The 10,896-nt window shown below is 45.9% G+C and overlaps 1 protein-coding gene across 2 annotated transcripts in view; it reads left to right on the forward strand.

Moving 5' to 3' along the window:
* The window catches only part of MAP2K4 (mitogen-activated protein kinase kinase 4), a 90,658-nt gene extending 81,679 nt beyond the window's left edge, over positions 1-8,979 (forward strand). For both annotated transcript variants that reach the window (XM_031467599.2, XM_031467601.2), the window contains exons 9-11: positions 1,233-1,381; positions 5,240-5,285; positions 6,435-8,979. In XM_031467599.2, coding sequence (XP_031323459.2) covers positions 1,233-1,381; positions 5,240-5,285; positions 6,435-6,548 — 309 coding nt within the window. In that variant the 3' untranslated portion in view covers positions 6,549-8,979. The remainder of the gene's footprint in view (positions 1-1,232; positions 1,382-5,239; positions 5,286-6,434) is intronic.
* Positions 8,980-10,896: the final 1,917 nt, after the last annotated feature.

Below are 10,896 nucleotides of genomic sequence, written 5' to 3' on the forward strand. Positions count from 1 at the left end.
TAGTTTATTATTAAAAGAAAATTTTGTTCTGTGAAAAGTTTTAACACAAATTTTTAAAGCCATTTCCTTTCCTATTGCTGTGAATAATAGTAAGGTATACTTCTTCCCAAGCATTTCTATTTTTATCCAAAAGAAACCTTAGCCAAAGGAGTGGGGTCTGCATGTGCCTGCCTGCCTGCTCTCCCACAGATGTGTGCGCGTGGAGGCAGCGCTGAGCTGGAAGAGGCCATCTTTTGGGGAGGAAGGCCATGCTGGCTTTCTGTCGAAGGTGGCTTTATATTTGCTTGATTGCCTGCTTTTCATTGTATAAACTAGTACTTTAATGGTTGACTAAATGGACAAAATCAGATGTCCCCAGCTGAAGGAGCTCTGAAACAGTCTGCCCAGGTAGTGCTCTCTGTCCCACGCTGTTGGAGTCTTCCTCACATGTCAGCCACCTGTCAGTGCACGTGGACTGGGATTCCTTAGACCACGCTTCAGATTCAGTCCTACTTCTTGGAAAAAGCACAATTTCTAGGTTTCTGTTATCCTCAAAACAGAGGGGGAGAAAGATGAAAATACAGTTCATAAATGTCTTTGACCCGTAACAGATTGGGACATAGGCCTGCGAGATTGTTCAGAGCTGGTTTGGTTTAGAGATACTGTGCTGAGCATCGTTCCTGGGGCTCAGGATGTGAAGGGTCTGGTGCTGACTTGGTTTCTTCAGTCAGAGTAGTGTCTGCTGGTGGGTGGAACTGTAGTCACTACAGCATGGCTGTGGGGCAGGATTTGTACAGTTTCCTTTGAGCTCAGATTGCGGTTTTGTTTGTTGAATGTTTTACCTTCGAAATGAACTTGACCACTGTCTGGACATGGCTTTCCATTCACATGGGTACAAATTGTGCAGACTTTGTACTAAAAAGGTTGTAAAACCAGCCTTTCAGAATCCCTTACGGGGAAGAAGCAGCCCGAGGCTTTATGGGGACAGCGTCTGGGCTAATGTTGGATGTTCTCCCTTGGCCCAGGTCCTGCAGGTTGGCTGATACAGAATTCTCTGTACTATCTTGATTTCTAAATATCACTTCCACTTGTCCTTAGTAATTCTAAAGATTCCACCTCAACCTGATCTTGGTTCAATTCAAGGCTTTTACAAGAGTTTTGCTTGGCGTTTGGATTTGCAATGCAGCCTTTCCAGTGAAGAGTTATTAATTAATGCTCAGTGTATTTTGCTTTTTTCTCTATGTTCTCTTCAGTACGAGTTGGCTACAGGCCGGTTTCCTTATCCAAAGTGGAATAGTGTATTTGATCAGCTAACACAAGTCGTGAAAGGAGATCCTCCACAGCTGAGTAACTCTGAGGAAAGGGAATTCTCCCCAAGTTTCATCAACTTTGTTAACTTGTGGTGAGTATCTGGCTTACGGTACTCAGCAACATCTGGTGAGAGAACAGTGAGGTAATGACTTAATATTAGCACCTTTGCAACTTTATCCTGAGAAGGGGGCCTCCTTCATACCCCCGTGTCTTCTGAGCTGGACTCTGGGTCACATGGAAGGTTCCAGCTAGCCTAGAGGGGCAGCACACTCTTACCTACTGCTCAGGTGCTGATGAAAACCAGATGTGGGTGGTGGAGAGGCTGCTGCCTCCAGACTTCTAGTACCATGTGCAGGCAGTACAGCCTAGGTGAGACTGGTCGCCCTGTTCTGCTGTGGTTCTAACAGTGCAGTTGTACCACAGTCACTTGGAAGCTTTTACTAAGTCACAGCCCTACCAGAGCAGGCTCTCAGGGGTGGCTCTCTGCTCTGACACAACACGGGACACAGTTGGGTGTATGGAGTCGGGCTCAGCGCTCAACTGGTAGAATAATACAATGGCTCACTGCGATCTTGTTCCAAGGAAGGTATGAACCCCACGTCTAATGTTCACCTTTTAACAAGAGTGTGTGTGTGTGTGTGTGTGTGTGTGTGTGTAGCGTGTAAGAATAAATATATACTGATATGGCAACAATACAGTCACACCTTGTGCTTGTTTCAATCTATATTTTAAATAAAACCTGTTTAGTTATCATTTGAATATTTTTTCATTATTCTGTTTATCCAGCATGATTTAAAAGTTAAATATATTTATGTGCAAAAAGCCAGAGCATTTTGTGTATTCTTCTTTTCATTCTTGAAAATGCTTTTCTTTTCCTCATAATTTTTTCTTTCCAGGAATGCTGATTCTCTCTCCACTCTTTTAGGTCCTATGAGACTAAGACTTAGGTTTCATAGTCTAGCATTGCCCTCTTTTTGAAAATTGAGAAAATATTTGTTTGACTCCAGTTTTCAAGTCCCTTTCATCTTTTCTAACCAAATTCTACTTTTGTGTTGGTTTTCAGAGGGGTGAGGAACCCCTCAAGATTTTCTAGACAGGAGAAGGCCATAAGGATGACTCAGATTGGGTGCTGCTTCCTTTTTAAAAACCGTCTAGTTTTACCACTTTGCACACATATGCACAGTATATAATTGCAAACGTGGTCATTTTACACATCCCACTGTAACGGAATACCTGGGTAAAGGAGTCTGAGTGGGTCATAGAGTGTGGCGTCTAAAACGGCCGCCTGGAGAACAGTGCCAGGGCTGCTCTCTAATTCCTGATCTCCTTATTGGTTTTGGGTTTGTATATATTTGTATATTTTTTATTTCTGTGTCCCTTGGTGCAAATTCTCTCCCATGAACACTGGTTATAGCCATCAGTATCACATTGTTTTCCCCAAGTAGGTGTGTAGTTCCACCGCTTTCTGAACCATTAGGGCCTGCAGCTGAGCTTTGTCTGTTTTTGTGATATGCTTATCTCAGCTCTCCACAACGGTCCAGTGTCCCTTCTGCTAGCCCTGGGCATTCCTCTTACCTCTAACCTGGATCATTTGGATTCCTGCTTGGTTTCCTCATAATCCAGTATCACCTTGTTCCAAGCCATTTTCCTTCTTTTTGTCAGAGTTGTATTTTTTAAATGTATTTTTATAATGCATATCTGATCATTATTTTTAAGTTGAAAACTGTCTAGAACATGCATTCTTAATGGCGTGCTATCACCCCCAAAGGGGCAAAAATCCATCCTGGAGAGATAGAAAATCTCGGATAGTATAATGATTTGTAGTAGATATGCAGTATTTAAACTCCACAGGCAGGAAGGGCAGTAATGAAAAAAGATCAAGAAGCATGAAGTCTAATGTTAAGAAAAGCAACAGACTAGAATATTAATTTTAATCAAGACAAGTTTATGGAATAGTCTAAAAAACACTTCAAAAATAAGTATATTTAAGATGCCCAAGGAAATAAAGGTGTAAATTCAGTTAAGACTGAGGAAGAAGTAAACAAATTGAAATGGTTAGATGTGGAAATGAAAAAAAACAGAGCTATTGATAAAAAAATATAACACATTTGATGTACTCTGGATTGGAAACACTTGAAGACAGAGTTGGGAAACTGGAGAAAAGGTTTCAAGGGTTTCCCCAGCATGATATAGACTAAAATGTGTGGAAGAACAGTTGAGAATCAGGGAGAACAGAATGAGTAATTCAAAGATGTATACAATGGTAATGACAGAAGACAACTCTGAAAGTGGAGAATCAGTGTTTAAGGAGATAATAGTAGAAAACATTTGAGAATTGATTTAGGATAGGTGCTCAGATTGAAATTACAGTCTTTGTATCACGTACAATAAACAATGGTAAATTTATACCCAAATGCACTGAAGCGAAATTGCAGAGCAATAGTGAAGTAAAAGTCAACAGGAGGAGAACTTTAGAGTATCTGTGAAGAGTTAAGTAATTAGACTGACAGCAGACTTGTTACCAAGAGCAATGATTGCCAGAAAACAGTGGAGTTGTAGCTCCAGAGTGCTGGGAAGTAATTGTCAGCCTCATCCTGAAGTTTTGTACCTGGGCACTCAATTATCATTCAAAATAAGTAGAAAACTAGATTTTTTCCCCCCAGGAATGGAAAGCCTAAGAGGTTATCATTCATAGATTGTTTTGAAAAGATGTATTTGACCAAGAAGAAAAGTAAGCCCAGAAGAAGAGTATTGCAGGTTGGTTCCCTGGAAAGCAGGCTTTGGGGACAGTGATGATCGTACAGGGAGTTTGCTGAATGGCAGTGATGTTTGGGGCAACAATTAGCGAAGGGATTCGGCAGAAAGGGGACCAGGAGAAGGAGAGCTGGGCTGCACTGCGGTCTCAGCAAAGGCCTCCACCCGCCCTGTGGGAAGCTCTGAAGCTGGGATGGCCCTCCAAGGTTGGCTGGACGTGGAGGAGGGTCCTGGATTTCTTTGTGCCTTTGTGGATCAGGCATTAGATACAGGCTGCCCCAGGAAGGCTTCGGTGGCTCTCTGCAGCTGTCATCCCTTAGAGATGACATCTGAGGCTTGTCTGCTGGCAGGACTCCCAGCAGTGGAGAAGTAAGGCCTTCATTCCCAAAGAGGGCTTCTGTGTAGCACGTGGCCACTGCAAAAGGTGCAAGACACGAAGAACAGCACTGAGTTTAGACAGAGTGGAACTGTGCCATCAGGATTAACTTCTGATGGTAAGAAATGAATTTAATTGAGGTTGGAGGAGAGTGGCGAGTAAGATACGGACTAAGACAGAGCAGGTGAAAACAAACAAAATGAAAATACTTCTGGCAACACTGATTAGACAGGGTGGAATTCAAGGGGAAGATACCAGCAGGGCAGGGGCTTTAATGTGTCAGTGTGTCCATAGTGAATTGTACTCTCGTAAACTTTTGGACCAAAGCGCACAGGATTACGATACAGAGTGCGAAAGGTTTTAATTCCAAGGATAAGTTTATAAAACTCATATATAGTTTACCTCCTGGACTTGCTGGGTTACTGGTTTCTCTTAGGTGATACCTTTATAAATGTATGCTAGATTTCTAGACGCACACCCACACACAGACACATACAGTTACAACTTCATACTTGTAGTCATACGTTCCACTACATGGTGTTCTGACACGTAGCTGTGCCGTAATTTATCCAGTTTTCAACAATTATCTTGTTTCTAATTGTTCACTAACGCTCCTACACTGAATATCTTAAGGATAAATTGTTAGATTGTAGACTAATTTTTTGTGTGCATTTCATATTTGGCAGGTTGTCTGCTTTGTTACTTTGTCTCCAAAGGAAAAAAACTAGTTGTTTGTTGGTAATATTTTGCTTGTGAAAAGCAAAATACTTGCGTAAATGTGTCTCCATTTTAATGATGTTGATTTTTATGTTATTTTAGCCTTACGAAGGATGAATCCAAAAGGCCAAAGTATAAGGAACTTCTGGTGAGTCTGAGACTTTGGGCATTCCCGCTGTTCCTCCCCTGCATCTGCCAGCATGCTGCTTCTCTCTGGCACGGACAGCGCGGCCTTACTGAGCAATTTTTTAAATGTTTTGAAACAAAGATATTTGGAAAGAGAACATTTGTAGGTCTGATTTTCTTACTAATTCCCCAACTAGATTTTCATGGAAAATTTTGGCCTTGACATGTTATAAAAGTTCCCATCAAGAACTTTCACATCCACTCTAAGGAGCCGTTTTCCGCCGCGCGGTCTGTGTGTACGTAACGCGCCCGTGAGAACTTACTGTGCTTACTCTGCCTTTATTGAAGGCCCTCATGCGCATTTACATCATACGGCCATCTCTGGGAGAGCTCTCGCCCTTCCATGGGGCTTGGACTTTTTACTCAGTCTACTGGGTGGGGCATTGTTCTCAGCAGCGAAGAAGGTACTATGGCCTAATAATGTGGGAGTATTTTAATAAAAGACTCCCCTGTCACCCTTGGCTTCTAGCTCTCCAAGGAAGCTCAGTAAAACTTCTGGGCAGCCCCAGCGATGACTGAAGCTATTCAGTCACTGCTTAGAGAAGCCATGAAAGACACTGTCGGTAGAGACAGAGGATGAGAAACTGGGCTTGTAGTTGCGGGCTTTGGAGAGTGCGGGGCACACGCTCATAGGAGACTCTCTGCTGAGCCTCTTCTGCAGAGGGGGTCAGAAGGTTGGAACTGAAACGTTTCTGGAAGGTTTGTCTGCCCAGTCTGTGGAGATAGGGGAGGTTGGAGTTTCTGCCCGTGCCCCAAGAGCAGCAGCTGGTGTGCGCGTGGTTCTTCTCGGCTCCCAGACAGCGGCAGAGGCTCCAGCTGTATTTCATGCTGAGGAGCGTACACGCCCTGGGATACGGAGAGGCTTCCAGACCTCACTGCCAGGGCGGCTCACCCAGAGCGGGTCCCATCTGGGCGCGTGCCCCCGCTAATAACACAGCTGCATCCAGTCCAGGCCACTCGTGTCTCTCTGCTGTGCTGGGGAGTTAGGGCTGTACTGGTTGGAGCCTTCCGTTCTGTGCTGTACCGCCCCTGGGAAGAGTGCAGCGTGAGCTCTAATGCAAATCTTGATCATTTTTCTTTTGTTTCTTCTGTTTTTTCAATATTATTGCAGAAACACCCTTTTATCCTGATGTACGAGGAGCGAGCTGTGGAGGTCGCATGCTATGTCTGCAAGATCCTGGATCAGATGCCCGCTACCCCCAGCTCCCCCATGTATGTGGACTGAGGCCGCCGCCACGTCAGACTCTAGAGAAAAGGGCTGAGAGGAAGCAAGACGTGAAGAACCTTCATCCCGCATCACAGTGTTTTTATTGCTCGCCCAGACACCACGTGCAGTAAGACTGGTGTTCGTTCCCATCATGTCTGTAGACTCCCGTCACCTCGACATGCATCCCCGTAACGCTCGGTCGGTCACACAGTGTCAGTGCTGGTTAGAGAGACCGCATCCTGCTCTTTCGTGAAGAACATACTCATGAAATGTGGAAGTTCGTACGATCAGTTTGGTGACTGTGATTAGATCACATCTTAAATTCATTTCTAGACTCGAAACCTGGAGACGCAGCTACTGGAGTGGTGTTTTGTCAGACTTCCAGAGACTGGAAGCGCACGGTGATGGACGTGCCGGGGTGAGAAGGGCGTGCACCGCCGCCGAGGCACGCTGCTCCTGGGGCTGGGGGCAGGGGGGGTGGTTTCTTTCTTCACCAAGTGCAATAGATTTACTGACGTGATATTCTGTTGCTTCACAGCCACTGTCGATGTTTGGGTATCGATGTGCTCAGCCAAATTTCCTGTTTGAAATATCATGTTAAATTAGAATTTATCTTTACCAAAAACCATGTTGCGTTCAGAGGGGTGAACATGACAATATTGAGACAGGACAGAATGTGTTCTTTTCTCCTCCACCAGTCCTTCTGCTCTTTGTCAGGAAGACTCAGGAGTCTGCCACTGTCAGAGAAGGTGCTCAGCCTAAGGATTTTCATCCTCAGAATTCAGTGTGCTGCCAACTTGATGTTCCACCTGCCACAAACCACCAGGACTGAAAGAAGAAGAAAGTAGGAGGGCAAAGTTTACAGATGCTTTTAATTCTGGTCTCTTATCTGGAACAACTCGTAGCAGCTATATATTTCCCCTTGGTCCCAAGCTGGATGCTTCAGCCATCACAACTCACTAACAGGGAGAAGTAGCTAGTAGCAATGTGCCTTGATTGATTAAAGATGTCTTGTAGGCAGCAAAAGACCAAATCTCAGTTGTTTGACATCACTGGTCCAGGTCCTCAGCTTCTTAATCTCTTTCCCTATGTGTGTGGTCTGTTGCCGCTCTATGGTTTTTGCTTAATCCATATTTTGCCTTTTTCCCCCCATTATCAAAAACCTTTATGATTACCAGGGATGTTCCTTGCCGAGGATTTTTTAGCTGCAAATCTCTCAGAGGCTCTTGTGGTTAAAAGGCTGAGAAGTGTGGGGCGGTGACGTGGGAACATCCTTTCTAGAGACATGTTTGACAGGTGAGGATCTGGAATGGCTCTAGAAGGCAGGGCTGGCTAAGCGCATCACCTGCAAGAATCTCTAGCAAGTCACCATCATTTCTTGGAATTGGAATTCTACAAAAAAAACAAAACCTGAAAAACCCCAAACCGACCCAGAATAGCTACAAGAAGCCGTTTCAGTCTGCCATCTCCTGCTGCCCCTCTCGCTTGCCCCCGAGCCGGGTCTCCTGGGTGCCTCCCGGCCTCCCTGGCACGGAGAGTCCGCGTGGCCGTCAGGCAGGCAGCACCGTGAGTCGTCCGAGCACGCTGGAGCAGGAAACAGCCCTGGTCTGAGGTGCAGGTGGTGCCGTGACAGACCCGACTGCCGGTGGGCGTTGCTGTGTCTCCTCCCAGAGTGACAGTCACAAACACTGCTCAACAACCAAGGGAGAATGGTGCTGTTTAAAGTTACATCCCTGTAAATTTCGGAATTCACGAGTGGTTTGTCGCTTTGGTCCACTTGCCTGATTTTCCTTTTTTCTCCCCAACGGCATCTAAACCCCAGACTTCCCAGTGTTCTGAAAGGAAGCACTGCTGTCTTCCTCTGACCACGCCAAGCCATCGTCCTCCACTGCTCCCGGGACTCAGGAGGGGCCTGTTTCTCTGCTGTCAGCCCTCCGTCTGGCTCCACGTAGGGTCACTTTGCCATATACAAGTGGAGATAAAAGCAGTTCTGACTGTCCAGGAGCTGATCTGACCGTTCTGTTGTGTGGATGACCACATAAAAAGGCAATTTTAGTGTATTAATCATAGATTATTATAAACTATAAACTTAAGGGCAAGGAGTTTATTACAATGTATCTTTATTAAAACAAAAGGGTGTATAGTGTTCACAAACTGTGAAGATAGTGTAAGAACTGTACATTGTGAGCGCTGGTTGTTTTCCTCTTGTACCATAGAAAAATGTATAAAAGTTATCAAAAAGCTGATGTGCAGGGATATTGCCTTATTTGTCTGTAAAAACGGAGCTCAGCAACATAACTGCTTCTTGGAGCTTTGGAATATTTTATCCTGTATTCTTGTTTGAATTCTTCCTCTATTTAAGATATATACATGGAATCGAAGTGTTTATGTAATAGTTCTATCCTTTTGCCTGCAGGTCAGTTGTAATAAATCTAGGATGTGATGATGACTTTGTAATTTGATTTTCTGAAGCCAGACCCTGAGAGGGGAAAGTCAAGTAAATGCCATTAAATTATCTGCGTTTCACACTGGGAAGACTTCTCTTCTTCCAGAAGTGCTTATGGCTTCTTTCTTTTTCTCCTCCCTTCCTGTGGTCTTACCCTTCTTAGGAGGTGGCTTTGCTTTCTGTTTGAGCAGGCACGATGCAGTTGGGTTTGTTTCTTTGTTGGTCACTTGCCTGGCCCCTGGTGGAGAGAGATGACGTGTAAGAACCCGGTCCGCCTTGGCCCAACGTCTGGCCGCCAGCCGTGCCCTCTGCTCCTGGGGCGGTGGCTGCCAGGTGGGCATCAGATGTCGGCTCAGGTCATAGTCACTCGCTGCTGCCTGAGAGTGGGGGCGGGAGGAGATTTGTGGGTGGAAACCCTGTGGAGGTCAGACCTGGGAGGCTTATAATGGGAGGACAGTGAATTGAGCAGAACGCCATGGGAGCCTGGGAATTACGGAGAGAAGAACTCGGAGCTCCGGCACTGAGTTCGCCTGTCGATCGTTGATCACATGCCAACTCACTGAACATAGACCAACTCAGACCTTTTCCTGTGCCTGCTTCTCTGCTGATCTGAAGTGCAGGAGGTGCCATTCCAGAACCACATGGGGTAAGTACCAAGCCCTGTCCAAGGAAGGGTGTGCTGGAGAAATCCTGGCCCCTCCAGCTAAGCCTAGCTACTAGGGGAAAGGACAGCCACAGAGTTTCCAGATCCCAGCTGGGCACCCGCTGTGTGCAGGACGGAGTGTCACAGGTGGGCCACACGCTCTGTGTGCCGTGGGACACTACCTGTGTTTGCTAATCTCATTGCATCCTGACCGTAGCCTTCCAAAGTCAGGCTGTGGAGGCCCTTTTTAGGTATTAGGAAAAAAACAAGGCTCAGAGAAGTGAAGTCCTGGCTCTGCTAACGGGAGGGAGGGGAGCTGAGATCCAGATCCTCGGCTGTAATGCCTACCGTGAGAAAGTACCTTAAGTAAAGAACCCCCACGATGGGCGTGTTGTGGAACTGAGCCTTGGGAGGATGGACTGTGGGGAGGGACGCTCTGCTTACAGACCTCAGCGAGGCCTGCTTTGCTGTCTGGAAATGAACTGAGGCTAGTAGTTTCGGGGCCACAGTGGGGCTTGGTGGCAGATACAAAGGCACTGCGGTTACTTAGAACTAACCAGAGAACTCCGGGTCCTAATTCCTAAGTGTAACACCTGAGAATTCAGTGTAGAAGCCTCGATGTCCCCATTGGCACGGCAACATTTTGGGCAGTCACGGAAAATGGAGATCAGGCAGGAGGAGGACTTGCGGTGGCTCCTTTAGTATAAAAACGCCCTTTCACTTCTTGATTCTGTCCATCTGTCTTAGCTGCAGGAGGACGGACAAGGGACACAAGAGGTCTTGGAAGTGCCCCGGCTGCTGGCTGCCCGTCTCAGCTCCAGAGGTGGTTAGTGTCCCCAGCTCCTGGCCAGGGCTGTGTGCTCCCGTCACTTCCACAGCATCCGTGCTTGTCCCTCGAGATGTGAGGGGCAGAGAGCTTAAAAACTGTTGGTCTGGAACGTGTGGGCTCCTTTAAATACCTCACATTAAGTGGTTTGAGGGAAAGTCCGATTGGCCATGGTGACCCCCTTCTCAGATTCCACTGTGAGACCCGGTGTCGTGGGCAGTTGGTATTAGACTCTGTGGTGTGAGGAATGCCTTTAGCATGTGAAACATGGCTTCTGGGAATCCACTGCAGGCTGAAGTGATGCATTTTTTGATCTTCCCCAGCTTTCAGATAAATGAATATCCAGGAATTCTAATTTCAAGCCTTGAAATCATTATATGGGTCAGTAGTTCAGTGTCTGCTGTAACAGTTTTTTTCTAATGATATGCCAGAGTATATTATGTTCCTTAAA

Source organism: Camelus dromedarius, chromosome 16 (assembly GCF_036321535.1).
Source record: "Camelus dromedarius isolate mCamDro1 chromosome 16, mCamDro1.pat, whole genome shotgun sequence".
Classification (NCBI taxonomy): Eukaryota; Metazoa; Chordata; class Mammalia; order Artiodactyla; family Camelidae; genus Camelus; species Camelus dromedarius.